This window comes from Ylistrum balloti, unplaced genomic scaffold (assembly GCF_031769215.1).
Source record: "Ylistrum balloti isolate Yb309-2 unplaced genomic scaffold, AGI_CSIRO_Ybal_v1 Utg370572, whole genome shotgun sequence".
In the NCBI taxonomy this organism is placed as follows: Eukaryota; Metazoa; Mollusca; class Bivalvia; order Pectinida; family Pectinidae; genus Ylistrum; species Ylistrum balloti.
The window spans coordinates 594212-621302 of record NW_026782358.1 but is presented as its reverse complement, the minus strand read 5'-3'; the positions used below and the strand labels follow the sequence as shown (position 1 = coordinate 621302).

Here is a 27091-nt window from a genome sequence, read left to right as displayed (position 1 = left end):
TTTTACGTTCATGTCTATGTTACTGTCGTTTAGGTAAGGAGCAGTCTACTGTACGCTGGCTGGTTGAGTGGGATGTTTTAACATTGTATTTCAAACTGGAACGTGTGAATGACTTGAGTGGTTTTTCAAATGAAAAATTAGTGACATTTAGGTTCACTCCAATGGAAAGTAATTCGCGATATAATTTTGGTGTTTTAGTAATTCATTTCTAAACATAGATTAATAAATTCGACTATCTATAATCCCACACTTTGACATAGTTCGAATAATATCACTGCATTGCCTTGTTATAGAGAATGCAATGACACCAATTTGCCTAAATTATGACAAATCACACTTGTCGCATGAATATATTACACGGACTTAACGGCCTGTCCTTACACACGTAGTCTGCATGGTTATAAGGTTTTTCATATTAGCCATGATTACCCTCAGAAGTTCAATGTGTGAACGACTGGCCGGACTTTTTTGCAACATTATAAAAGTGGCACACATCGCAGTTTTTCGCTGATCAAGATATACTTACATAAACATTGATAATATTTGGATACGATGTAACATTTAGAAATAATTCTACCATGTTGTTTTAGCATAGAATGCCTCCTCTTATATCAAACTGTTGGATTAATGTACCTCTTTATCTAGATGATCTTTGATATTTATCAGACCAATTTTCACATTCTTTAGTTACTTCAAGGGTTTCCACACTGACGAGACAAAGGAGGACACAACAGCAGCATGAACTCATCCATAATTCAGTATATGTCCATACCAGATCCAATTTTTTTATTCCTGTCTTTTGTACAATCATTTCTTTTTTAACACAAAATATGTATATTTGACTTAATCCTCTCGTCTGATTAGGCTAATCTATTGATAGTTTCATGTGAAGAGTTCGAGTGAAATGTCATATATATCGAATTAAATTATTATTATATAAATATGTTGGAAATCTACTGTCATTTAAAGTAGATCCAAAGTACAATACTGAAAAGTTTTGTCATACATATGAGATTCTACTTGCAATGTTCGTGTTGATCTCTTTGATCTAGATTTTAGCTAATATAAAATAATTCTATGTGCTTTGTGGCTGATATGCAGGAAATGAATTAAAATAAATAAGATACATACAAAGGTATAAAATGTTCATGAGTTTATAGTGTAACGTGGGAAGTTATATGTACGGTAGAGCACTGCACGTTCAAGAGGTATGAAAATGTCTAATAAGTTTTTCAGATTTCTTAAGTTTATAAGAAAAAGACGGAAGAGATTTATTAAGAAATACGTCGATATTTTGTGTAAGGCAACTTCCATAATTACTGTATTTTGCTAATCTATTCTTATAAATTGGTGTGTTTTCAAAGACAATTAATTCAATTATCAAGTCATTTGAAACACCGATTTCCCTATATGTTTTCGGCTTCGGTAATATTTAGAAATTAAAAGTTCTTAACAGATTATCAAATGAATGCTTCAGAAAATGTTATTGTACCTGAACATCAATCACCATTCCCTTCAATAGATTGATAAAAGATTGTACAAAGAAACACAAAGAATTAGCACCGTTCAATACAAATTCATAAATATATAGTATAGCCAAATAAATTGAACTATAATTTATGTGTGCTTTGTTTTATCTTTTCTACATGTTTCATATTACAAATATCAGATTTCCTAAAACGTGCAAGACCTGCTAATTTTGCATTCGAGGTGACATTATATATAATAGCATCAAATATGAAAAAACGTTTAAAAACCATACATTCATTGTTATAATGTATCTCAAATTCACAGCCATGTCATTTTCATTCAGTGACTTATACAAAGACACGTTTCAGAAAAGGGTCACAACTAGTAGAAGCCTGGTCAGTAGCATTTTTGCACTGTGGCGATCCTGTTTTATACGTTTTAGTATAGGCAATCGTATCTAAAAGCAAAATGTAGCAGTTATCATGAAAAGTACAAAATAAATCAATGATTGTTACTAACCTATTATGTCTGGTTTAATATATTACATTAACATCATCATATAAAATAGTAATAATAATAATAAGATCGAACAAATACTGTCACTGATATAAAAAGATTTCCTTAGCTGAGTACACTTTCAGATGACAAGTCTTGTGTTTAGTAATTTTATATATATTTGTGATTCAAACTGCATAAACATATACATCTGAGAGTTTTTTTCCAGATAAATGCAATGATTAAGCCTATGGTGTTATTAAAGGTCGCATCACAGTTCCGTTAAACTGTCAAGTTATTTTCGAGTTTAATTTTTACTGTTTTTGAATATGGAAGAAAATCGCGAAAAAAACATACCACGAAAAATAAAACGAACAGAGAAAAGATAAGCTCGTTTGATGTCTCACATGAAAAATTCTCCCTATTCCGCTCGTTTCTTTCGGTAAAACCAAGAAAACTTTATTCTTCGGGAAAACCCCACTTTCATCAGTACCTATTGTCTGGGGATATACAGACATGTGTTAATAACGATAAGATGCAAGTACTTTTATTTTTGCTGTAAGAATTGTACAGGAGAGGTGAAAAACATCTCGATACCAGTTCAATGTTTAAGATATTGAATTAAATTATGTTAACCATCAGTTTCGTCCCATGGATACCTCATGCGTACAAAGATGTCCGAAATATAGATCAGGAAGTGCAGTGTTGCGCCCTTGTAAAGATGTAACTTCTGATATGTTAAAACAAGATAGAAAAGATTAAATGCCACCGATTTCGTTAAACATATTTATGAAAAAGATGTATTCGGAATTTGAAAAAGAGATATATATTTTTCCCGAGTGATATAAACAATTAATTACCGATCAACTGGAACATTGGCTAAATTGATTGATATGGCATATCAGATAATTAATCTATATCATCCAGCTGCTGCACTGACCGTAAGTATTAAACATAAGGGATATTTCTATTGTACTACTTTTAAATATGTTATCGTATAGCTGGTAACTTTCATAGGTCAACATTTTCGCAAAATTGTTTCATCGCCGACCGAATAACATTTCAACAAATTTAAATTTCGCAATTTGAATCTAAAACGATGTTGATACATACATATCTCATTATTTAACGGATGAAATTTTCGCGGTCGTGTTAATGCAATATCTGTATGACTCTTTATAGTATTGTATCTACGTGAGCTTACCTCCTCCATTTTTATAACAGAGATAAGGAAATCTCCACACGTTTCCTAGCCCGACACACTGTCCAATACAAGACAGGATGAATTCTATTTTGTCGTTCCAAGTTTCACGGACATCACACGGATCCAATTTCACTTCCACCGGACGAGCGTTTGGGGTCAATGGCGACTGGCCGCTGGAATTAGCGGTAAGACCTGTTCTTTCATTATTGGCAGTTTGTTGCTGAGGTTCTTTCTCTTGCTGTGGTAAAGTAATTTTCTCGTTTTCCATACTGAAGATTAAGACTTAATAAAATAAAATAACATTACTCGAATATTAAATAAAAACACTGACTATGACGCGCGGTCATCAGATCCGCCAGGTAAATAAGAAATTATTAAAAATCAAACATGTAGCCACTGTTATCCAAACATCATCACTGCAGTGCGTCTTCTTTATCACAAAACGAATTCTTTCAAAGTGACACAATCCTATTTCAAATTAATATAACATTCCAGAAAATGTCACAATGTGTCAAAATGCTAGTAAAAAGAAATGCCAGAATTTATCCTTGAATTTTCTTGTTTCAAGTCCTAGTTCGATGATATTTACATAAATAAGTGCTTTTCTAGAAACCAATCTTATGCAGAGTGCAAAGAGTCCTATTCCTCCTGACGGCAATTCGACAAATGTATTTGTACAGAGGGATGTAGGTTATTAGATCAGAGAGTAAAGGTTCTAACGGTTTAATTCGTGACGTTATGAAACAGAATTGCATTGATAAACAGTTGTGGTCATATTTTATAAAATTGCTGTCAGGAACAGCCTTCGGTTATTATCGTCAAGCTCTTAATAAAGTCGCGGAAAAATCGGAGAGAATACCAATAAATCGTTCAAAAGAAGCCAAATTAATTCCTAGATTAACACGTCGCTCATTTCGATGTATCGAAATGTCATTTTGAGAAGTGGACTGTAGAGGAAAATCGCTTGCTATTACGGCAAAGGACTATTGACAGCTGTGTATCTAATTTGCAAGGTCTTGGCAGGCCGTCGTGGAACATACGTTTTACTGATTGAATCGTATAGAATTAAATACGTGCAAAATCCGAAACTTGACAAACGCCACTTCTAGGTTGCATAAATTGTCACCAATATTCTGCAAGCCAGCAAAAACTTTTTTAATCAAATTCGAAGATGTCTGTAGCTCACTTAAATATGTGTACGTGTTCCTTATTTGTTTTACTCCATACCAGAAAGTAATAATGGATTCTGATCTATTACATTAAATCTGTCAAGCATATATTTACATGTAGAATTCTGTTTTCAAGATATCGTGGTGCATCTAGTGGAAATTTATGAAAAACGCCTTATTTCGTATGCTTACATGTCTTCTACTGGTTGCATTTTTAAAATTAGGAAATAAAAACAGTATTATTGAGTAATATATAAAAAGCTTTAAAAGTACAAATGTACTTGTTTTAAAATATTTAATTGTATCCACTGCATTCTATGTTTATTATGTGTTCGTTTGCAATACTCAAAAGAATATTTAAATAGGGATATTAATACGGTGGTTTTACTATTAACCCAGTAACACAAGGTCTCTAAGAGCGGAATTAAAATATGTGATTATCAATGACACATTCTACTCAACATAGCAATTATGCAAAGTCACACTAATAATGCACTAAATGTGGCTTATTTCTTAACTATTACGTGTGAGAATTTTGGTTTATTCCTTTTCCTTGTCCTTGAGCTCTAGGTTTTTTTTCTGATTACAAATACATTAAGTAGGAACATAAGATTTTTGTGTTGGGCAACATATTAACCACAACACTCAAATGCAGATATAAACATTTAAAAAAAAATTAAACATGGATGTTGATATTGAATTTGCAAAGCAGTTTAAAGCCCGTGACGCGTATGATAACCTTCTATCCTTCATTATGTCTTTTATCAAACCTATGTTTATAATGTATACCACCAAGCAAGACCTGTTTTAGTCTTCACAACAGACATGCAGCACATTTTGGTCTGTCGTAGTGAACTTACAGATATAGACAAAATATAGTTTCTGGTAGAACAAAGATTTTCCGATACCAACGATATAAAGGAGAAAGAATATAAGAATACTTCTTGGCTTATTAAGATCTAGATCGCATTCGCGAAGCAATGTCATTCGGTTTAATGATCACAATCGCAACGAAGCCGATTATAACAGGATTTGGATATTTTCCTGTTTCCTGGTCCTTACACTGATTGCCATTGAACATGGTCAGATGGAATGCCGTTATCCGAGGAAGCACGTCATAGTGTTACAAAATGATCAAACTAATCAATTAAACAATTAAAAGTAAGAATGGCTTTTAAGATACTTCCTTCAGCAGACTCAAGAATAACATGTTTTAGCGAGCGTATCTAAGTATCCTTCTAGCATCACCCAATACGTGGACATGCTGATATTTTTTATTGTCAATATCTCTCCAATTTTCCTAGAGCTTTTGCCTTTAATTGTCTTTGAAGATTGCCTGTTGGTTTCATTGGTGTATAACTTGTTCTCATTTGAGATCTTGATATTTTGGATTGACCAAGATTTACATGGGGGTGCCGAAGATGAAGCAGATGACGCTTACTCTTCCAGAAAACCTGGTCTTATTCTCCTCCTACTTTTTTCAGGTAATCTGACCCGAAGGGACACTAGGGACCTGGGGGCGGTCCACAAACGGGAAAGTAAGTCAATCATTTTGCTTCAAAATGCTACTCTTTCTTAGTATTTGAACGATTTTAAACCAAATGTTGTCTGAAGTATCATTATGGGTAGGGAATCATTTCTTGAATTCAGAAAACTGATTCGGCCACTAGGGACTTCGGGATGGGCCCCAAATGAGGAATTTAATTGATAATTTGCTTCAAAACGGCACTCTTTCTGAATGCTTAAATGGATTTCATTCAAAGTTTGTCAGGAACATAAGTAGAGGTGGTAAATTAATTCTTAAATTCAGAAAGTTGATATGACTTCCAGGGACGGGGCTCCAGGAGGGGAAATTAGACAATATTTTGCTTCATAACGCTTCTCCTTTTAATACCTGGGAAAATTTTATATTTGATCTGAAATATTATTGTAGGTGAATTATCACTTCTTAAATTCAGAAAATTGATTCCACCCCAAGGGATCTGGGAGGCGGGGTCCTAAATGGGGAAGTTAGGCAATGCTTTGCTATTCTTCCTTAATGCTTGAATGGATTTATGTCAAATGTGATCTGAAACATCATCGTGGGAATTCGTCAAATTTGTCAGACCACCATCTGCAAATTCCTTGGTTTGTCCATCCACTCATCGATTGTCGTGGCCCTCTTGTTTTATTATTTTAATTTATTGAATTCGATTTTGATAATGCCCACATGTTGATGTTGTCTAGATTTGTTCTTATTTTTCAAAGAAAAATCCATCCTTTTAATTGTCGTCTTTCTCTTAAAAGAGTGAATGGTAATTCATCAGAGCTTTATCCTCAGAGTTGCATATTTTAAAATCATCCTCTGTTGCCTTGCATGAAAATATTACGGCAAATTTTACGAAACTGGGACCCCTAAATCTGAACCTAGTGAGTTACCATTGGGCAATCCGATCTTCTATGGCATTATTTAAGACGTCGCTACTGCTATTTTCACGATTTAATCTTATTTCAATTTCAGTATTTGACAAATCAGTTTTAATACTTGATCAATTCTGATTTTATTTTTTCTCTATTACTGAATAAGAAAGTAAAACCAAATCCTCAAATATTGTGATTGTGTGGTCAACATGAATAATGAAATATTGCAGACAAATGCAATGTCACAATGATTTCCACATATTGCTTTCGTGAGTTTATACACGATAGACTAAGAAACCCTTGGTCGATCCAAACTGTTCCTAATTAGTGTTTACCTAGGGTATTGTAATGTGTTTTTGATAATATACAATGTTATACTTAGTACACTTTGAAAGGTAGTGTTGCGCCTACCCAATGAACGAAGAGCCTACCACAGGCAATCTAGCATTGACCTTAAAACGGATTACATTTTCAATGAGGAAACTATTGCATTACTTTTCCTACGGAACATGCAATCATTTAAACAGGTGCTACTTGATAAGAAGTATAGCTGACATAACTGTAAGTTACTATTTGGAAAATCAATTAGTTTTATGGTTGATTGCAATTGTATTCATATTCCCGACCCGTCCATATTGTAAAGCGGAACGAAGTAACAGCCAAGCTTCCGGTCCAAAATGTGCCAGGTCATCAAATCAAGAAATACGTCAAACAAGATTTTGATGACAATATCAATATATTTTTTAAAAAATGTTTAGACTGAACCAACTGCTTCTGATCTTTCGGCGTGAGGTTATAGTTGTATTGTCAGGATTCCTCTTTTCACGGATATAAACGCAGACTAGATTGCTCATAAACGAAACACATTTGAACGAGAAATCGTCGTTGCTTAGGCATTAATTGTCGTTGTGGTGTGTCTTTTATATGTATATGAACGTGTAGTTAAAGATACATTGTTTTTCCATAGACTTATTTGCGAAAAGTGTATTAAACTAATGTCTTGTTGACAAACCTGAGTACAGTTCCAGTTTTGAAATATGCCTTTCGATAAAACCATATACATCCAAATCAAAGTAAAAGACACTATTTGCCCGCCAGCAAGACATTTCAAAGTATTATGTTGTTTGTCTACATGTCCCTGCACCTGTAGCCCGAACGTTATCCAGTCCAACGCACCTGATTCCACTGGTTGGTTACTATAGGTGTAATATGAATATGACAATGTGAATCAATTGCTGATTTATTGGATTCTAATGTACTTTGCTACTTATGGTCGCCTTGGACATTCTGGTGTTCTCTTCTGCTGTACATGTGATCAGCAAGGAAAGCATTGTGCTATTACAGCCTTTAAGTACGTACTTAGGTTTCGCAACTATTGTATTATTTTTCATCCCGGAATACTAAGCGGATTGCGGTTAGCCTTCTCTATCGAATGGGAGTAGCAACGGTAACCATTGTCTGATCTGTTATCATAAAATTTATTATGTTATCACTAATAAGTACGTATATAAATACTGTCGCTCTACAAATGCTGTTAATATGTAGATAGTAAATGTATTCACACTGCCAGTGTAGTTATGAACCTTCATTTCAAATTAATGTTGTAATCCCTCCACGGTTGATCTTGATATTTTCTCATTATCTGATTTCTGCAGGAATATCCAAGATTGCCCTCGCATCACCGGGTGTGCAACGCTTCAGCTTGATATCCCTAAGAGTATTATTCACCTCCGCTTTCCTGTGGTGGTCCCAAGACAACTGAAGTTCCAAGTTCTTTTTCAGGTCATCATCGGAAGGATACGGATATGTCTACAATGAAAATGTAAAATATATCTGTTCCGTTTTTCTTGGATTCTTTACTCATATTAGGGGCCAAGAGTATGAAAATCTAGAAAGGAATTCAGGTTCATCATCAAGTGGCTTAAAACCATTAAAATAGGAGATTAATGATTTTATCAATCTCGTTAATTCAAGTATTTCATTATGGTAGAACATAATGCGAGTGTAATATTCTAGGATAATATGGATGTTCTCAGTAAATTCAAAGACTTCTAGGATACGAAAAGCATATGTACATTAACAATGATCGGTCGTAAATAATAACAATATACTGAAAATCAAATGAGGAGAATCAATTAAGTGCTGACAACTACTTCAAATGCATTTACATTAAGGAAATTTGATACGTGGGTTGGTACTGTCCATGATAAATAAAACTATGTTTTTTCAATATTATCAGATATAAGTCTGTTTACTTAAGCATACCCTCTCTTTCAACCTGACTAGCATGTCATTGTTGACATATTCTTGGAAGAACTTCTTATTAATCATCATGACCTCCACGCCATTGCTGACAAGACTGAAACCTGGCTGATTGTCAAACACCAACTCCTCCACTCCCTGTAAAACAGAGACGTCATAATTATAATATTTTTAACACAAGATGACATCTTTAGGTAGTATGTAAATATACCGACAGTTTTCTATTCTAGACACTTTATGGAGTTTAATTGCAATGCAGTATGGTATATTGTGGAGATACTTACGAAAGACATTCCTTTCTGTAGAATTCTTACTTCAATAAATGTCGGTGGGTCTTCCGCTGGTGCCGGCGGCATACTCTGTGAAAAAATTAATAGCTTCTGACTTGATATGTTAAACATCCGTAATAGCGACCAAATTCCAAATAAGGTAGTATGACACCGCATTTAAATCATCAGTAGTAAGTACATTAAAAAATAACACAGAGAAACTAAATTCAAAAGCGAAATCGATTAATTAAGAAAAACAATTAAAGGTTATCTTTGAAAAGGTTCCATGTGATTCGGAAGGATACGCATCTTCTGCTTCAGTGATGAATGAAAAATCCATAAAAAGGATCGATACTCATTGACGTAGACGAGGAACCTTTAACCAATTAATCTATTGAGAAAGATTGATTGTCGTTGATCCGTTACACTGTAGTCAACATTAAAAACGAAAAGACGTTGCAATGATGACGTTTGTCTGTGCTGAAACGGTAGCACTGATATCCTTGAAAGACTGAGGACTGGACAACATCGTTAAAAAGAGAAAAAAAGGCAGACAAACAAAACATTCTCTTCTATTGCAATAGAATTTAAATGCAATTATTAACAAAGATAAATAAAGAGGAGATTTCCTATATGCAATGAACCAGAGTGTTCGACATTTTATTTAGTTTATATTTCTGTTTGGTATCTACGTGACTATAAGGTTTGAGTTAACAATGATATTCCGTTTACTTACATCTGGTGTGTCCGATCTGATGGTCACCTGCTTCCTCTTCCGCTCTACCTCGGTCTCAAAATCGTCCGCATATGTCGTTGTAGATTGCGGACGGTGACCTGAGAGATTCACATATATAAAATATTGTGTTATTTCTATTTCAATAAAGCTGCATTTGTTTCGCTTTTGGTTTTTGTTTTTTTGTTTATGTTTTTTTGTTTTTTTGTTTTTTTTGTTTTTGTTTGTTTGTTTTTTTTTTTTGTATTTTTCTTTGGTCTTTTTACATATAAAAAGAAATGAAGTAGGTGTATCCTAATTTGAATCTCAAATCCCAAAAATGTGATATTTACCGTCATCAGAAATCAGTTGCTTGGGCTTCAGGTAAGGACCCTACAACAAACATGCGAATAAGTTTCAAATTCTGTAACTATATAGTGTTCAATTGATATTGAATGTTATCAAAATTTGCTAACAGTTATCATTTTTTTTTTATGAAAACTTCCCGTTCATATTTTAGATGTTTACCTTTGCGACCAAATTGTGTAGATTGGCCATGGATTTTTTCCGGAAATTTTTAACCTCCTCTTGTGCATGTTCTCTGTATTTAGACTCGGCCTCAGTCACCACGGATTCTGTGTCGCCACCATGCATAGACATTGCTCCTAAGTTACCTAACGCTCGCGTAACGCTATTCTGGTTGATATGCTGGCAAGAAAAAGACAGAGTAAAGATGATAAAAGTTTTGTTTTCTGTCATCCGTGCATTCTCAAAATAATAATGATGATAATTTGTACTACAACAAAATGATAAACGGAAAATATTTGTTTCCAATCCCAATTATGCCTTTAATCAAAAGTATGATATCGTTTGTAGAGAAAATAAATTAAATGAAATCAACGTAAGAATATACCTCAAAGTGCAGTTTCCTTAATTCTTGATAGGCTGCATTAGTAGCAATGTTTATTTCAGGCAGGGCATAAAAGCGGAAGTAGAGATTTTTCTGCTCAAGTCGTTTAATTTCATCTTCCCGTAAAAGTGTTATCTGATCTTCATGTGATATCACACTGTCATTCTTTGCTGCCGCAACCACTTCAAACATAGATTACACGATTTTGTCTTATATACAAGATATATATGTATTTAAGCCTGCATTAATTTCCTAATTTATTGCAACTTATACACGTTAATTCTTACATTTTTATGTTCTTATTGCTAGGCTTGACTGACTATGTATAAACTTCAACATTATGCATTTTCGCTTCGCTGAGTTTTATTCTGTAATCCACACATACACATTTATCCTCTAATGATCAATGAAATTTTCGAGTATCTCTCCTATACTATTATATAATGCAAAAAATGTACATTGCACATGATTGTCATTATTACTCTGACAACTGACAAGTTGTTAACGATATATCATTAACCGAATGGCCTGTTGCCTATTGGAGATACTGTTATATAAATCCGATGTCCGTTATTAATATGCAATAAAACCAACAATATCCCCTTTTTAAAACAAACACATAAAGCACATTTAGATACAAGTCGGAAAGGTAAATCAATCTATGTTGAAGGACCAGAATGGAAATACAGAAAGCCACAGACATTTTGAAAAGCAGATTAGTTTACCCGCAGTGTGATCCGAAAGTTAACCTGATGAGACGTACAATAACAAATTTCACAACATCACCAAACTAACAACTAATCACAGTCCGGCGGACGGGACTTCTAACAGTAACCTGTGTGAGAATTGTCCAACGTCGCAATAAAAAAGATCCTCCTTTTATCGATAATAAGAGTAGGTGCTTAACGCCGCCCAGGAGCCCGAATAAGCCAAAATTTAACAAAACATTCGGCCTAATGTCATTTTCATTCTATTAGGAAAGGACTACTAAATTTCCCATAACCAACATTAAAAATCATAGACAACCTGGAGATTCGTCAGGACAGAAGACATGGACCCCCTCCACCGCCGGAAGTCCAGACACATCACCACAAGATTGTAGACCAGGGAGTCCTCTCCAAATCACAGAACAGTCAACTCCCAGACGACTCCAACCCATGAAGGGAGCCCCCCCTCCCCCCTCATGTCGCCTGAGAATCGACACACGTCGATTTGACTCTGCTCGGAGACAGGCACAGTCAAGGAGATAAGAAACCTTCATCATCATCATCATCATCATATCAATAAACTCCAACATATCAAGAACTTTAAGACTAACAGGACATAGAAGTTAACGACAAAATTTTATTACTTAATCCTCAACAAAGACGAGTGATTGTCAAATTACAAGACAGTGCATTTTGTTACGAAAGCTACGTACATTTCTCTCTGTACTCCAGAGCTCGTGTAGGTCTTCTGTACTTTCTTGCATTCACGTTTTCCAACTTTTTGAATATACTGCAGCTTCCCTAAACACCGAAATATTATTTTAGAAACCCAGTAAAGATGTCAACATTTTTTCTATAAGTCATTTGATCGCATATATTAAAATATGTCAGGACTTCATAGAGTAAAATATCTTTATAAAGCGTTGTGCAACAAGACTACATCATACATAAACTGTGTAATATATATATGAAAAATGATCTGAAATGTGTAAAAAAAATTAGATAAATAAAAAACAAAAACAAAAAGACACGAGTTAATATTCTTTTTATATACACGCGGTATATAATGTTATCATTATATAAACCTGAGAAAGTAGTAGATTCTTGATAATGTGTTCCAACAAGAAGGAAACCTTATATTAATGAGACAGTAATTAAAAGAAACAGAAACTTACCGACTTGACCACAAACAGCCATTCACTGTCTTTACTGTCTGGTACAAGGATCGTCCCACGCCTAGGAATGTATAGTTTAACGTCATAATATGAATTGAATCGATAAATCTATGTTTTTTAATAACGAGTCTGTATTTTTCTAGTTCTGTTGATTAATTGAACACTCTCCTTGGTTAACTTTAATAAATCTAACCATGATATACCAAAGTTGATGTTTTGTTGTGAGAAGTAACTTCACCTAAAGCCTCTCTTGAAACCTGGATGTAAAGTCTCCAACAATATCTAAGTGTAACATTTCTGTGAAATCTCCCCTAACATTATACTAAATTCTACTTTGAAACGATCTCTTCTGTGTTATAAATATATTAATAGTCAACATCTATACCAGAGCAACCTAGATATAAGAAACATTGGTGAGTTAAGGTGGAATGTTACTATCGGGAGGAGGAAAGTTTACTGTAAAAATACAATCATCACGATAGCTATACAACTCACAGTTGCGAAAGACTTAAATATCTAACAAATCTTAGCGATGATATCTTACTTGAAATAGCTCAGTATTGCTTTCTTCGGGTGTTCAGCAAGTTTTTCGATCGGCCAGTCTTCCAGAAATGGTATAGATCTGAAAAAGGGAAATTGAAGATTATGTATGTGTCAATAGGTTATATAGACATAATTCAACATTTGTAAACACTGCGCGTGTAGTTCGATTTTGTCAATACCTTAGGAAGGGATCATTAGGATCTTGAAGGCCACCAGACATGAAGATGTCAACAAAATCCTACAAATATATAACACACGTTTCACGTTAGTTGTTCGTATCTACATTTTTGTTTCATATATACATTCTATGGCGTACTTAATAAAATTGTTCGTTTATATTATAAGTCTAATTCTTCGGGTGGTGCCGTGGTAACGTATTCTTCTTTCATCCATCCGTCCGGGGTTCGATTCCCGGAATGGACTTGAAAAAGGTATGGGGTCACCTGCCCGACCACGTGGGTTTCCCCTGGCACTCCACAGTCAGATAAATGAAGTTGATTTATTATTCATTATTCCATGAGGTAATTGACTAAGAATTTATTTTCTAGTGATGTAAAAAAAAAGAAAAAAAATCCTGACATTATAGTATAACTGCTTATTCCATGATAAATATACATTGCATAAAACAAATATAAAGTAGCAAATCAAAATAAGTAGAACTGAAAAGATAAATCGGACGAGGCCAATACGTTACATAGCTGATTTTATTTACCGTGTCTCCCATCACAAGAAGTTCTATCTTTTCTCGTGAGATGACAGTAGTTTGTCGTAAGGACTGCGTTATAATCGCTTGTTCCCCAAAGCTGTCACCACGGTTCAGAAAAAGCACTGTCTTTGCTTGCTTGGTCTTAGAATCCAACATCGAGACGACAGCTGTTAACACAAACCAGCACGGAGACTCATTCTCATTATCAGGCTACTATAAATTCAAATCGGAAACCGAGACACTCATTCTCAGCAGATGTCCATACAAACGGACATATATACAATAAAACATTTAAAGATTTGTTAATCGTCTCATACTCGGTCATATATCAATGTTTTAAGCATCTATGGATAGATCTTCAGTATGTAAAACAACAAATCTAGTTGGATCAGTATAAACCTGAAGTTAATTGACATCTTTGTCCACAGCTTCCACAAGCCAATGCTGCCGTTACAACGCCATGCAACCTGGTGAGCAACGCAATATTGTTGCTAGAATGCACTGTTACTGTTTCCGATAGAATCACATTTATATGAATATGGATAAAAAACAAAAAAAAAAAAAAAAAAAAACAAGAAAGAAAATACAATATGAACAGAATCACAATAAAATCTCAAATTCAATAAAACCAGGGGAACATTATGACAAAAGAAAAATTAACAACATTTCAAAAGAAAGAGACTTATGAAAATGTACACAGAGAACAGGACCAGGTGTTCCGGAAGAATAGGCGACCTTTGCTTCATCCTCGACATCCGCAATGTAAATCTTGGTTAATCCAAATAAGAACGTTCCCAAATCAGAGCAAGGTATACAAAACAGAGTCAGCATCCAAACTATTAAGCATCAAACACATTCAGCTTAATATCGCTCAAAGATATATCACTATGACAACCGCAAATCATAATTTTCATCAATCTGCATCTCTCGAAACCCTGTAACGTGAGTTTGTCGCTTAACGATATCTGACACGGAAATCGTGATATTGGGAACTGGCCTTAAATATCGAATCAACTGCGACCAAATAACATTGATCCATAAATTAAATGAAATACGGAGATTTGGTTCATCAAGCAGTTCTTGCCGAGAATAACTGTAACAGCCAATTAACACTTCAACTCATGTAATCACAACATCCGCTCTACAGGAAGAGATCAGTGTGCTTCACACTGAATCGATCGAAAAGGAGAATGAAAGTAGGTATTTTGTTTTGAAACGCAACAGCAAATAAATTTCAGGAAATATTGTTATTCAGGTACATAAACGGCAGATTGAAAGCGTTTCTAATCGAGGTTGGTCCGAATGCACGACTTTTTTTTTAAATGAGTTAGCTAAATGCTCCTGAACATTAATATATACGTGCATTATGCAATCATTGAAAAAAGATAATGAGTCATACATCCTTTCAGAAGATATTTAGTTAAGCGCTGAATCATTTTGAAACTTAACTCTGTGATCATATAACGTTCAAATTCGCGGTACTCTTGACCACATGCATTATGGTATTGGATAAGTAAGTGTGTTTGTATTCAGTTTCAGGCAGGTCGAAAAACGTAGTAATATTCCTCCGAAATGTTCCGCTTAATTTTTTCCATGAATGTTATTGCAAAGCTAATTAGTTCAGACAAAGGGAGAACTATCCTTACAACAAAAAGGCGACAGTTAACTTTCCTTGAAGAATAGATAAACTGACAAAAACATCAAATTTATCCACAAAGTCAGATCCTCACTGCAAATATATAACTTTCAATTACTGCTCAAGCAAATCGTATTTTGATATTTGTGATGGTAATTCATAATTATAACTTCACAATTGCGACATTCTCTACATATCATATGAGTATTGACATATCGTTTCCCAATATTTCAACGAAAAATATGAAGCACAGTATAATTATCATTAAACATTGATAAAGGCCATGACGATGATTATATAACAGTTTTGAGCTTTGTAGAAAACCATATTATTTTGTCGTCGATAATCGATTCAATTTAAGTGATTCGTTGACTTATTGTTGTCATTTATAACCCATTCCAACAAAAAAAAAAAAAAAAAAACAGTCAGTTGGCACATTCGCCCCATAGCACAGCATTTATAATCAATTTATTAGAAATAGGGTCAGCTGATCATCATTATGTTTCATGAACGTCATCTACATTATTGTATGTGAAAAAATGATAGGGTAATATTTGCATTTCCGATTTACATTCCTTATTTGGCCTTACCAACAAAATTGATGTTTACACTTCGGTAAACGTAACGTGTGACGCGTAAGAAGCCGGATCGCTGTACGCTTGCGAGAAAAATTAGTGTGAATCCGCTATTACGTTTGTTGGATTATTTTTAATTTTGAGAATTTATTTTGTATGAAATAGAAAACTCAAAGCAATGTGTGAATGAAAATGTTAATTTTCCAAAACATCTCACAAAAATGTAATAAAAAGATGATGTTATGGTGGAACTAATTTCTGTTTGCTTCCTGTAATAGACAAAATTGGAATAAGCTGTTTACCATCAGTTGTCGTGCTGTCCTGTCAGTGCGTATAACGTGCAATGAACGATGATTTCTTAATTCTAAGTAGCATAAATAAAGCAACAAATGCTTTTGAAATATCAATGAAAGAAATATTTTCTTGTTTACTGGTGTGTACACTGCATTTTCAACATGAAGCTAACGCGCGGCATTTCAATTATCTGTAAAAAAAAAAGAAGTCATTTGGGCAATGGCGTCAATAACGTTGTCGAAAAACAATTCCCTGGAGTATCAGGGACGGTCGATTCGCTTCCTTACTAAAGCGTTATTTATAATCAATTCCTTGGAATATCAAGGTCAGTGGGGTCAAGGACGTCATGGAAAGAATACTTTACAGGTGAACTAGAAGAAATTATGGAATTATTGTTTTACCACAGATAAGATTTAAAGTATTAAATGTTACACAACTATACCAATATGATATGTCTTACTTGTAAATGCTGGCTGTGTAATAAATGATACGAAAACGAGTATACAGTTAAAGGCTGTGGCATAATTACCTGCACCAGTCAGTATGAAGTAAAACCCACGAGCGATGTGACCCTCTCTTATGATAACTCGTTTTGCGTCGTATCTGGTGACAAAGATTCACAATAAATTTTAGAGTGCAATATATGTAAAACAATGTTACAGATATTAAAATAATGTTTTATAAATGTCATCGGTACTATAATGGGTATAAGTGATTATATTTCTAAAGCATTGCTATTAATAGTAATCTGGGACATAAACTCTTCGTCCTTGTGTAAATGGTGTATATATAGGTGTGTGTCAATCATTGATAGGACTTCGATAATGTAATAAGAAGACTATTTAGGATCTTTTGTAACCAAAAAAGATTTTTTTACATTCGTGACATGTGTTAACATGTTAATTTGTACGTAATACTCACGACTCAAGCCAGCCCCTTTGTGCGATGAGTTTTTGCATCCTCACTGGGTACTCAGCTATGGATTTGTAGTTCCTTAGTGCTGTCTGTAACTATACCACAACACAATCACTCGTCATACAGCGTAAAACCTTCAGATCAAAGCTTAGTTTTCATTATATCCAAGATACTTTTAATCAGGAACAAATGTTTTTTATGAATTAAACAATTTGCTAAAAGCTTCAATCATCACTATCTTTTCCACTGATGATATAACTTGCCAACTTCACGTAATTTCAGCAGTTTTCTTGTGCGGAAACCTCGTTCATTTCCCCATTTGTTTTTCCCATTTTAAGTGTATGACAAAACGGTTAAATATCCTATATTTACTAAACATGGTTTATTTTAACAATGTCTATACCATACTCCAATTTGGCAAATACATTTTCGTCCTATTTAAGTCTATGGTAAATGGTAACCTTTGACCTTTATTCTTGACCGATTGCAGTAGACCTTATTGGTGTGATGGCATGGCGTTAACATGAACAAAATCTGTCCATGGGTTCATGGTTCATGAAATATGTTGTTCCCGACGACATTGCGGACGCACGGACGTACTCACAAAGTGATTAATATACCCCATTAATAAGTATGTAAGGATATGATAATACATTTTCCTGGTTATTATCACGAAATAGATCAATATCTTGATTGTGGAATACCACAAGCGACGTTCCGTAAGTATATTAGGTAACCCCTAATCCATGAGGCGATTAAAGGAATTAGAGACATATGTAATAGAGTATCCTTGTTTAGGACAAATTGAAGAATGTCGAAGTTCCTTGTTTACCAACTACACAATTCCTCAAATAACCCAATTATCATTGATAAAATGTAAAATACCAAATATTGAAATTATAAGAATTACTCTCTCCGGGTTTGTGTTGTTTCTGTGTTTTTTGTATATGGTTATATGTTTGTAAATCGTCTATGTGTTGTTTGCTTTAACCAATGAGTCACACGACTCAAGGTAATAAAGAACTTGAGAACTTGAGAACTTGGATATCATTTTGATTTAACAGAGACAAACACCGGATACATTAACTATTTTCCTGTTTAATATTTTCCGTCTTATTTTCGATCATGTGATTTTTCGTTTCTGTGATCTTATTTATGTTTTACTTACATAGTGGATCTCGTCCTCTTTCCTTTCTTTAGGTCGTTTCTCAAGTATTCTTCTTGTTTCGTTCGACACACTGGACTGGTGGGCGAGACAAAATTTAAATGATAATATGATATAAATTGATAATGAGTATCTCTTTATATTCAAAATGTCTATTACGTATCACATCAAGCTGTCTCTCTTATATCATGTATGAAACCAAATATAATTCCAAATACGTTTTGTTCATATTTCACAGTTTTTACTTAATATCTTGCATATTTTATCAATAATTTCCTCAATATTGATAGATCATATACTTAAACTAAAACACATTTTAAAAATAAATCAATAAACAGGTACAAATCAAATCTAATCAAGAAATATACATATTCACACAAAAAGCATAACCAAAGACTGAAGAAAACGATATAAGTTTAAATATTCTAAGCATTGCTATTTTGATTGCATGTTACGTTTACCCACTCCGGATTCTCACTGAGGTTATTTGATTGTAAATATGAATGAGGAATTGGGTGTTTTATTGAAGGTGCTATATCGTCGTTTTATAATCCAAATACTTAAGGCCGTTTTTATTAATTTACTTATTTATGTTTTGAAATTGTAAGTGTAAGTTCCCGATGACTAGTTTGCATATTAGAGAGTCAATGGATCGCCTGTTACTTCCTTAGATACAAGTTTTAATCCCTTTATCTCTCAAGTCAAATGAAATTAATTTTATGATTTTGTATTTTCAACAATGGAACTTAAAAGTAGCAGGAAAGTCTGGTATTTACGTCAATTCAACGTCCATTGTCGATAGCATGTATTTCGGTCTTCAGATCACTATATCACTTCCATGATATATTCATCACAATAGTGAACGTATGTTCACCCGTGTGTAATTCTCACAGTACGTTATGTCCATCTGTAATTACAATGTATGTCCATCTGTGTGTTGAAATGTATAGTATGCTCACAATATGTTTAATTTTCACACGTCTCTATCTAAGCATTGTTCCAGCTCTTCTGACTCCAACACTACACTGTAAGAAGTTACGGCATAGGAATGTATGGAGCTCCGTAAAGGTTTTTGTCTATCGTGATATCACGACCATCATAATAAAAGGTCTTAAGCAATATTTATATACTGAGCTGTCTCATTTATTTTAAGAAAAAAAATCGCCAGAGTAAGCCCAAGACCAAATGTTATCAAACAACTGTCCACGCGACAAACGGTGAATGTTTTTTTCTTGTCTACAGTCTAGTCACTGATTGAAACGAAACCTATCGCCTGTTATAAGTGTATTAACCTGTACGCGGATGGCTCTCGATCCCGTGGCATGTCGTGTTGCGTACAAAACCCCGTCTCATCGATTGTTTACAAATTTCGTGTCAGATATCGCTGATGCTGCAGGCGTGAGACTGATTTACTTTGCGTGCAACAAGCATAATGTGCTGTTTCTAGCCTTCTGTTGTTCATACAAATGTCTGGACATAAATTCGAGTTAAAGATAAGATCTTATAATTGAATTTTACTTTTGAAACCGTCGGAAGTTAAAGTCCGTGAATTATGGAAAACATTTATCATATTTTCCCATTCGTTTAAAATACATCCTGTTCGTAAAACGATGTTGTAACGTAAACGTGATGTGTTTCTGTCTTGACGTCCCTCCCGCGGTAACTAAATCAAAGCAATATCATTGATAGAACTTTTCAACATTTACAAAAACTCTTCCGTTCTAATTAAATCAACTGATGAATCTACCTGTTTTGATGCCTTGAATTCGGTGATGTCAAACAGCAGGTTAGAGGCCCCTGCTGTATTTGTCATGGCATCCAGCGTGTCGAATTTTCCGAGTATTTCACCAACTCTGTAACCAGGAAAGTCAAATAATAGCTACATGCTTGGGGGAAATTAAATGTAGATGAATATTTCTGTGGAATAAAGGATTTTTGTAGGGAAAAAAGAACTATAAAGGATTCTGTTGATCACACGATTTAGAACAATTAGAATAAACTACAGATTCACTAAAATGGAGGTGTCACAAGTAAAAATTACAAGTTTCGTGATGTGAAAAATCACAAAGAATAAAGCTACGCCATCAAGACAAAAACAAAATGTTTAAGTTGCTACCAAAAGAAAATAGTAATATAATAAAAGACTGTGCTTGTCGAATATTCTATTCTCTAGTACAAGTGAAATAGGAATACATTCAGAAATAGGGATAACAAATTTTTAAAATATTCGAAAAAAAAACAACATCTGGACATCGTTTCATTATGTCGGTCAGGGGGTTAAAATTACGGCTCCGACAGGAGGTTTCTTTTGTGACAAAAACATTTTTGACAAATGATTAATTTAGAGTTAGCAGTTCTAAAAGCATATCATTCCCTAAGGATATAGGTGTACAATATAGATATATAAAACATACGATTGTGAGTGAATTCTCCAGGCTCGTAAAAGTACAACAAGAAATCTGGCTAGGCTTCTAAACCTTTGATATGGCCTCCCCTGAAAATTAAACAAGACATTTTGTTTAAATTTACAATATGGAATCATTAAGCTTAGTATAATATATAGTGGTAAACTGTCCCTATCGGTGACGTTGTAACACAAGGTCCGAGTTGTCTGACATTTTAACCAGAGTTTGTAGTGTCCATCCTTAAATTCATGAGTCTAAGGGGAAATCTGATCAACTTTGGCAATGAATGTCGTACTATTAATATATAGAGTGTATCTATAAATAGAACTAAAGACGTGCGGTTATGTTTATGACCCCTATTCTGACAAACTCGACGATTAAGAATGCGAGACCTAGTTCAATAGTGATTTGTCGGCATCCCTTCGCTTTGGTTTCTCGAAATGAAGTATTTCTGGAGTTTAAAAAAAGATGAAATCGTTTCAGTAAATGTGAATTTAATAATTTTTAACTTATTATCTTAGGGGAAATCCCTTGAAGTAACAGCAAATACATCACACTGGTTCTACACTTCATATGTTCAAGTTGATCAATTTACCAAACCGCACACATGTAATCATGTTATCCTTCAACATCAGTGATATTAGTCTGTCTGTCCTACAGTTGTGTATGACATCAGTGATATCAGTCTGTCTGTCCTACAGTTGTGTATGACATCAGTGATATTAGTCTGTCTGTCCTACAGTTGTGTATGACATCAGTGATATCAGTCTGTCTGTCCTACAGTTGTGTATGACATCAGTGATATCAGTCTGTCTGTCCTACAGTTGTGTATGATATCAGTGATATCAGTCTGTCTGTCCTACAGTTGTGTATGACATCAGTGATATCAGTCTGTCTGTCCTACAGTTGTGTATGACATCAGTGATATTAGTCTGTATGTCCTACAGTTGTGTATGACATCCGTGATATTAGTCTGTCTGTCCTACAGTTGTATATGACATCAGTGATATCAGTCTGTCTGTCCTATAGTTGTGTATGACATCAGTGATATCAGTCTATATGTCCTACAGTTGTATATGACATCAGTGAAATTAGTCTGTCTGTCCTACAGTTGTGTCTGACATCAGTGATATCAGTCTGTCTGTCCTACAGTTGTGTATGACATCAGTGATATTAGTCTGTCTGTCCTATAGTTGTGTATGACATCAGTGATATTAGTCTGTCTGTCCTACAGTTGTGTATGACATCAGTGATATTAGTCTGTCCGTCCTACAGTTGTGTATGACATCAGTGATATTAGTCTGTCTGTCCTACAGTTGTGTATGACATCAGTGATATTAGTCTGTCTGTCCTACAGTTGTGTATGACATCAGTGATATTAGTCTGTCTGTCCTACAGTTGTGTATGACATCAGTGATATTAGTCTGTCTGTCCTACAGTTGTGTATGACATCAGTGATATTAGTCTGTCTGTCCTATAGTTGTGTATGACATCAGTGATATTAGTCTGTCTGTCCTACAGTTGTGTATGACATCAGTGATATTAGTCTATCTGTCCTACAGCTGTGTATGACATCAGTGATATTAGTCTACCCTACAGTTGTGTCTGACATCAGTGATATTAGTCTATCTGTCCTACAGTTGTGTATGACATCAGTGATATTAGTCTGTCTGTCCTACAGTTGTGTATGACATCAGTGATATTAGTCTGTCTGTCCTACAGTTGTGTATGACATCAGTGATATAAGTCTACCCTACAGTTGTGTCTGACATCAGTGATATTAGTCTATCTGTCCTACAGTTGTGTATGACATCAGTGATATTAGTCTGTCTGTCCTACAGTTGTGTATGACATCAGTGATATTAGTCTGTCTGTCCTACAGTTGTGTATGACATGAGTGATATTAGTCTGTCTGTCCTACAGTTGTGTATGACATCAGTGATATTAGTCTACCCTACAGTTGTGTCTGACATCAGTGATATTAGTCTATCTGTCCTACAGTTGTGTATGGCATCAGTGATATTAGTCTGTCTGTCCTACAGTTGTGTATGACATCAGTGATATTAGTCTGTCTGTCCTACAGTTGTGTATGACATCAGTGATAGTGATATTAGTCTGTCTGTCCTACAGTTGTGTATGACATCAGTGATATTAGTCTGTCTGTCCTACAGTTGTGTATGACATCAGTGATATTAGTCTACCCTACAGTTGTGTCTGACATCAGTGATATTAGTCTGTCTGTCCTACAGTTGTGTATGACATCAGTGATATTAGTCTACCCTACAGTTGTGTCTGACATCAGTGATATTAGTCTGTCTTGTGTATGGCATCAGTGATATTAGTCTGTCTGTCCTACAGTTGTGTATGACATCAGTGATATTAGTCTGTCTGTCCTACAGTTGTGTATGACATGAGCGACATTAGTGTATTTGCCCCGTACGATATTAGTGTATCCGCGATTTAAACAAGTGGTAAACATGTATTACAACCAAACAGATCTCTAACACCTTAACTGACAGATTAACCGGCAAATTAATACATGATTATGTTCTAGGTCGAAATCCCTTTAATCACTATTGGTTTTCAGTAAATGTCAGGCAATGTCCTGCCCTAGATATCAGGTGAAGTTTAAGAACATTTCAGGAGATTGCGCTCAAGTAAGTAACGTATTGTCTACGTTAACCACACGTGCTTATATAGACAAGTAATTCATTTATGTATCCGCAATTCAAAATATATTGTAATGGAAAGATATTATTCAATACTATGAACAGTGAGTGGCAAAAAAAGGTTCAAAACGTTAAGAATGTTTTATTATAAACCCCCCATATCCTTGCCATTTTACTTGCCAGGAGAGCTGCCAACTTCATTTATACAGAATACACGTATGGTTGCCATTCCCTAATTACGTATTAGACCATACCTGATATGAAATTGCCAAGGCAAAAAGAATGAAAATCATTTTGAAACCTGATTCATGACTTTCCTCTTATGGGTACCATCCTTCCGGCCACGGGGGGTGACAACAAATAAATTTATTTCTCATGGAAAAAAGGTTGCTATTGGGTAATGTTTTAAAGGCGTTGTGTCATGGCACGTGCTTATTGTGACCTACAGACCAGGAGAGTAACCAATTTGAGATTCCATAAAGACGATTTTATCGTTAAAAAAATTAACAAGAAGTGAAATTTCCGTAGTGTTTACACGTGGTTATGTTGTGAAGGCGTTCCGAGTTGGAATTTTCTGAAATTTAAGTATTTTATTACCATGACAGTGTTGTCGGTTTAAAGACAGGTGTTCAGAAATAAGTTTCTTCTATGAAGTTGTAGTGTTATGCTGAAATTAGTTGCATTTTTTGCATTTTTTGAGTTGGTAGCCATGGCAACCAGGGGAAATTCTTATTTACGCAATTTTTGTTTCTCTACTTTTAATGTAATTATTAAGTAGTTTATAAATATATTTTTCATAACCAATCTGATATACTTGTACATCTCAAACATGATTAATACTTTCAGGAAAAATGCAGATTAACTGCTACCTTATTAAGACGTTTCGATTGAATATGGCGTCATTTAATTGTGACGTCACTTCACTATAGATATCGCGTAAATGTACCAGAAATATTGGACGAGAGGAGGGAGCGCGTGAGATTTCCCCTGTCTCATGTACGAGATGATTATTTAAGTTTATAAATGTCTATCTGGGTATGCTTATTACAACAAAGAGAAAAATATTGATCTGTAAAGCACATTTCAATTGTTCAATTCAATAGGAATTTATTTAGGTGAAATTTACATGAATACTTAAAAGTATAAGTAAATACAGCAAATGCTAAACTCACATGAAAATCTGATAAGGAAAAAATGTATAGGTGATAGGAAAAGGTTTTACTTCTGATCAATACCTTCCCTGTATTTAAAGAATGTGTACCCATTAACACACATCTGCACTGGTTAATGGGTGTGTTATCTACAATTCTAGTCACTTTCTCTTTTACTCTTTTGAAAAATATTCTCCAATTTCCGCAATGTGAATACCTCTATTTATTTGACTTTAAGTTTAAGGTGAAATTCACATGTGAAATGTTCGTATATAAATTATGCCGTGATTTACAGACCATGGTATGGAGGATCATATTTTAATAGCATGATTTAAAAATTAAAAGTAAAATATGACGTCATTTATTATTTATATGGTTGCTTATTTCTCATTTCAAAAACGACATATGCGCTAATTGAGATTGGTTATGTAAACCAACTCCTAATTACGTATCACATATATAAATACGCTAGGGAAAAAAAATTAATGTCTATTGATTCGTCATGTAACAGCAAGACTTATTTCTTTTATGTAACACAAATTGAATAGATATAAAATAAATGAATTTGTATGTAAACATACAAGATTTCACATTGTAAAAAGGAAAACAAAAACAAAACAAGTTTTACCTTTCTTTTCCGAATCAGCCTTCGTCGGAAATTATTAATAACCTCGGAGCCAGGCTCAGATCCAGTTAAAGATGGCCGTTTTATCTGTCCAGGAACCGTTACAGGAGAGGAATTGGATTTCTTTCTCATTATGTCAACAACTTGTTTCATCTTTTCTTTGTTTTCCTGGCTTGGTTCTGGTGTTTTCACCGGTGTTGACTGTGATGTCCGATCTTTTGATCGACTTCGGCGACGCGGTCTTGTACTTCTATCTGTTGAAAACCCTAACATCCTCGTCGTCAGACTTGTTTTCTTTTTCAATGCAAGACTCTCATACATCGCTACTTCAGCTTCAGAAATCTTGCGCTTCATTTTCTTATCCGGAAGCTGCACGCCCATTGAATTCAGCGATTGAAGCATTGCTATTTTTTTCATTTCATACTCTGTCACTTGTATATCGCCCGCACCATCGGAATTGGTCGACGAGCGGCGACGAATTGCAGATCTATCGAAAAATGAGCTTCTTCTTCGGTGAATACGGCTTGTACTTAAGGAAGTGAAAACATCGCCTCGGTCATCATCCATTGCACTGTCTAGTGAATACCGATACTTCCGAATAGCCGGGAGAGATTCTACATCTTTTAAATCCTGTCGGAGAAGACTTATCATAGAGTCCCGCCGCGTTCGTGACTTCTTTCTTTGGTGCATATTCTTCATAGACGGAACATCCGACAGTTTGGATTGTTCGCGGACTGCCGGAAGTGGTTGTATAAACCGTCCATGTCCAATGGGCGATTCCGCTAGAATTTGTGCCATGATGAAGGTTTTATATGATGATTAGGGAGCCTTGTATGATCACATTTTCATTTAACATGAAATTTATAACCCCACGTCATTTTTGGTGAAATTTGAATTCCACGACTTTAACATTTACGCAGGATCTATAATCCTTCATTCAAAAGTTCCAATTTAGATTTGACTAAGTTCGTCAAGTTCAAGCTGCATGCAATCGTTTTAGAGATAAGATGAGAAGAATCGTTACTGAGTGTCATTTAAGCACTGCAGTGTCGTGATCTGTCCCGAATCCGTACTTCTGTTCGCTCACCTATAAAATAGAAATAGTTCTGTGGCCTGAGAGCTGCGTAACTGATTCCAGATACCGTCAATTACTTTAAATATAAATTTGGTTATCGATAAGCTCCTCAGGATTACGAAGATCAATGGCTGACCAGGAGGATTAACCCAACTGTTGGTGCTTCGTGCGGTTTTAAAATTTACGTTTTATTTGCATAAACTTAAATAAATTGTAAACGATTTTATATTTAAACATTCAAAACTGATTGATTAAAGAGAGGGAAACGATACTAGATACGTAGGATATATTTGATTTTTTTTCTCCTTTGTTTATTTTACTTGAGCGAAAAACGATAAAGGATTAACGTACACCATATATATTACAAATAGCATTGTAATATATAGTCGCATTATGTATCGTTAAGCCTTGTAAGTCAATTAGAGATCAAGCATGATATCATTTAATAAGGTCACGCACACTGAAACATTTTGTAGTTTGAGTCTTAACATAAGCACGTATGTATATGAGATCGATGTTACAAAAACAGTATATATTATTGACAATGGATTTCTCTGTA

General features: G+C 34.6%; 1 protein-coding gene across 1 annotated transcript; it reads right to left on the bottom strand.

Annotated features, from left to right (window-relative positions):
* Nucleotides 1–8376: 8376 nt before the first annotated feature.
* LOC132556488 (uncharacterized) lies at nucleotides 8377–26255 on the bottom strand. Its single transcript, XM_060220898.1, has 18 exons — nucleotides 25461–26255; nucleotides 21022–21101; nucleotides 20355–20460; nucleotides 18611–18685; nucleotides 17449–17537; nucleotides 17057–17130; nucleotides 14029–14189; nucleotides 13496–13554; nucleotides 13318–13395; nucleotides 12774–12834; nucleotides 12312–12399; nucleotides 10895–11073; nucleotides 10510–10689; nucleotides 10335–10374; nucleotides 10006–10103; nucleotides 9285–9359; nucleotides 9004–9138; nucleotides 8377–8547 (listed from the first exon to the last, which is right to left on the bottom strand). The coding sequence occupies exons 1-18, from the start codon at nucleotides 26253–26255 to the stop codon at nucleotides 8377–8379; spliced, it is 2544 nt and encodes an 847-aa protein (XP_060076881.1).
* Nucleotides 26256–27091: the final 836 nt, after the last annotated feature.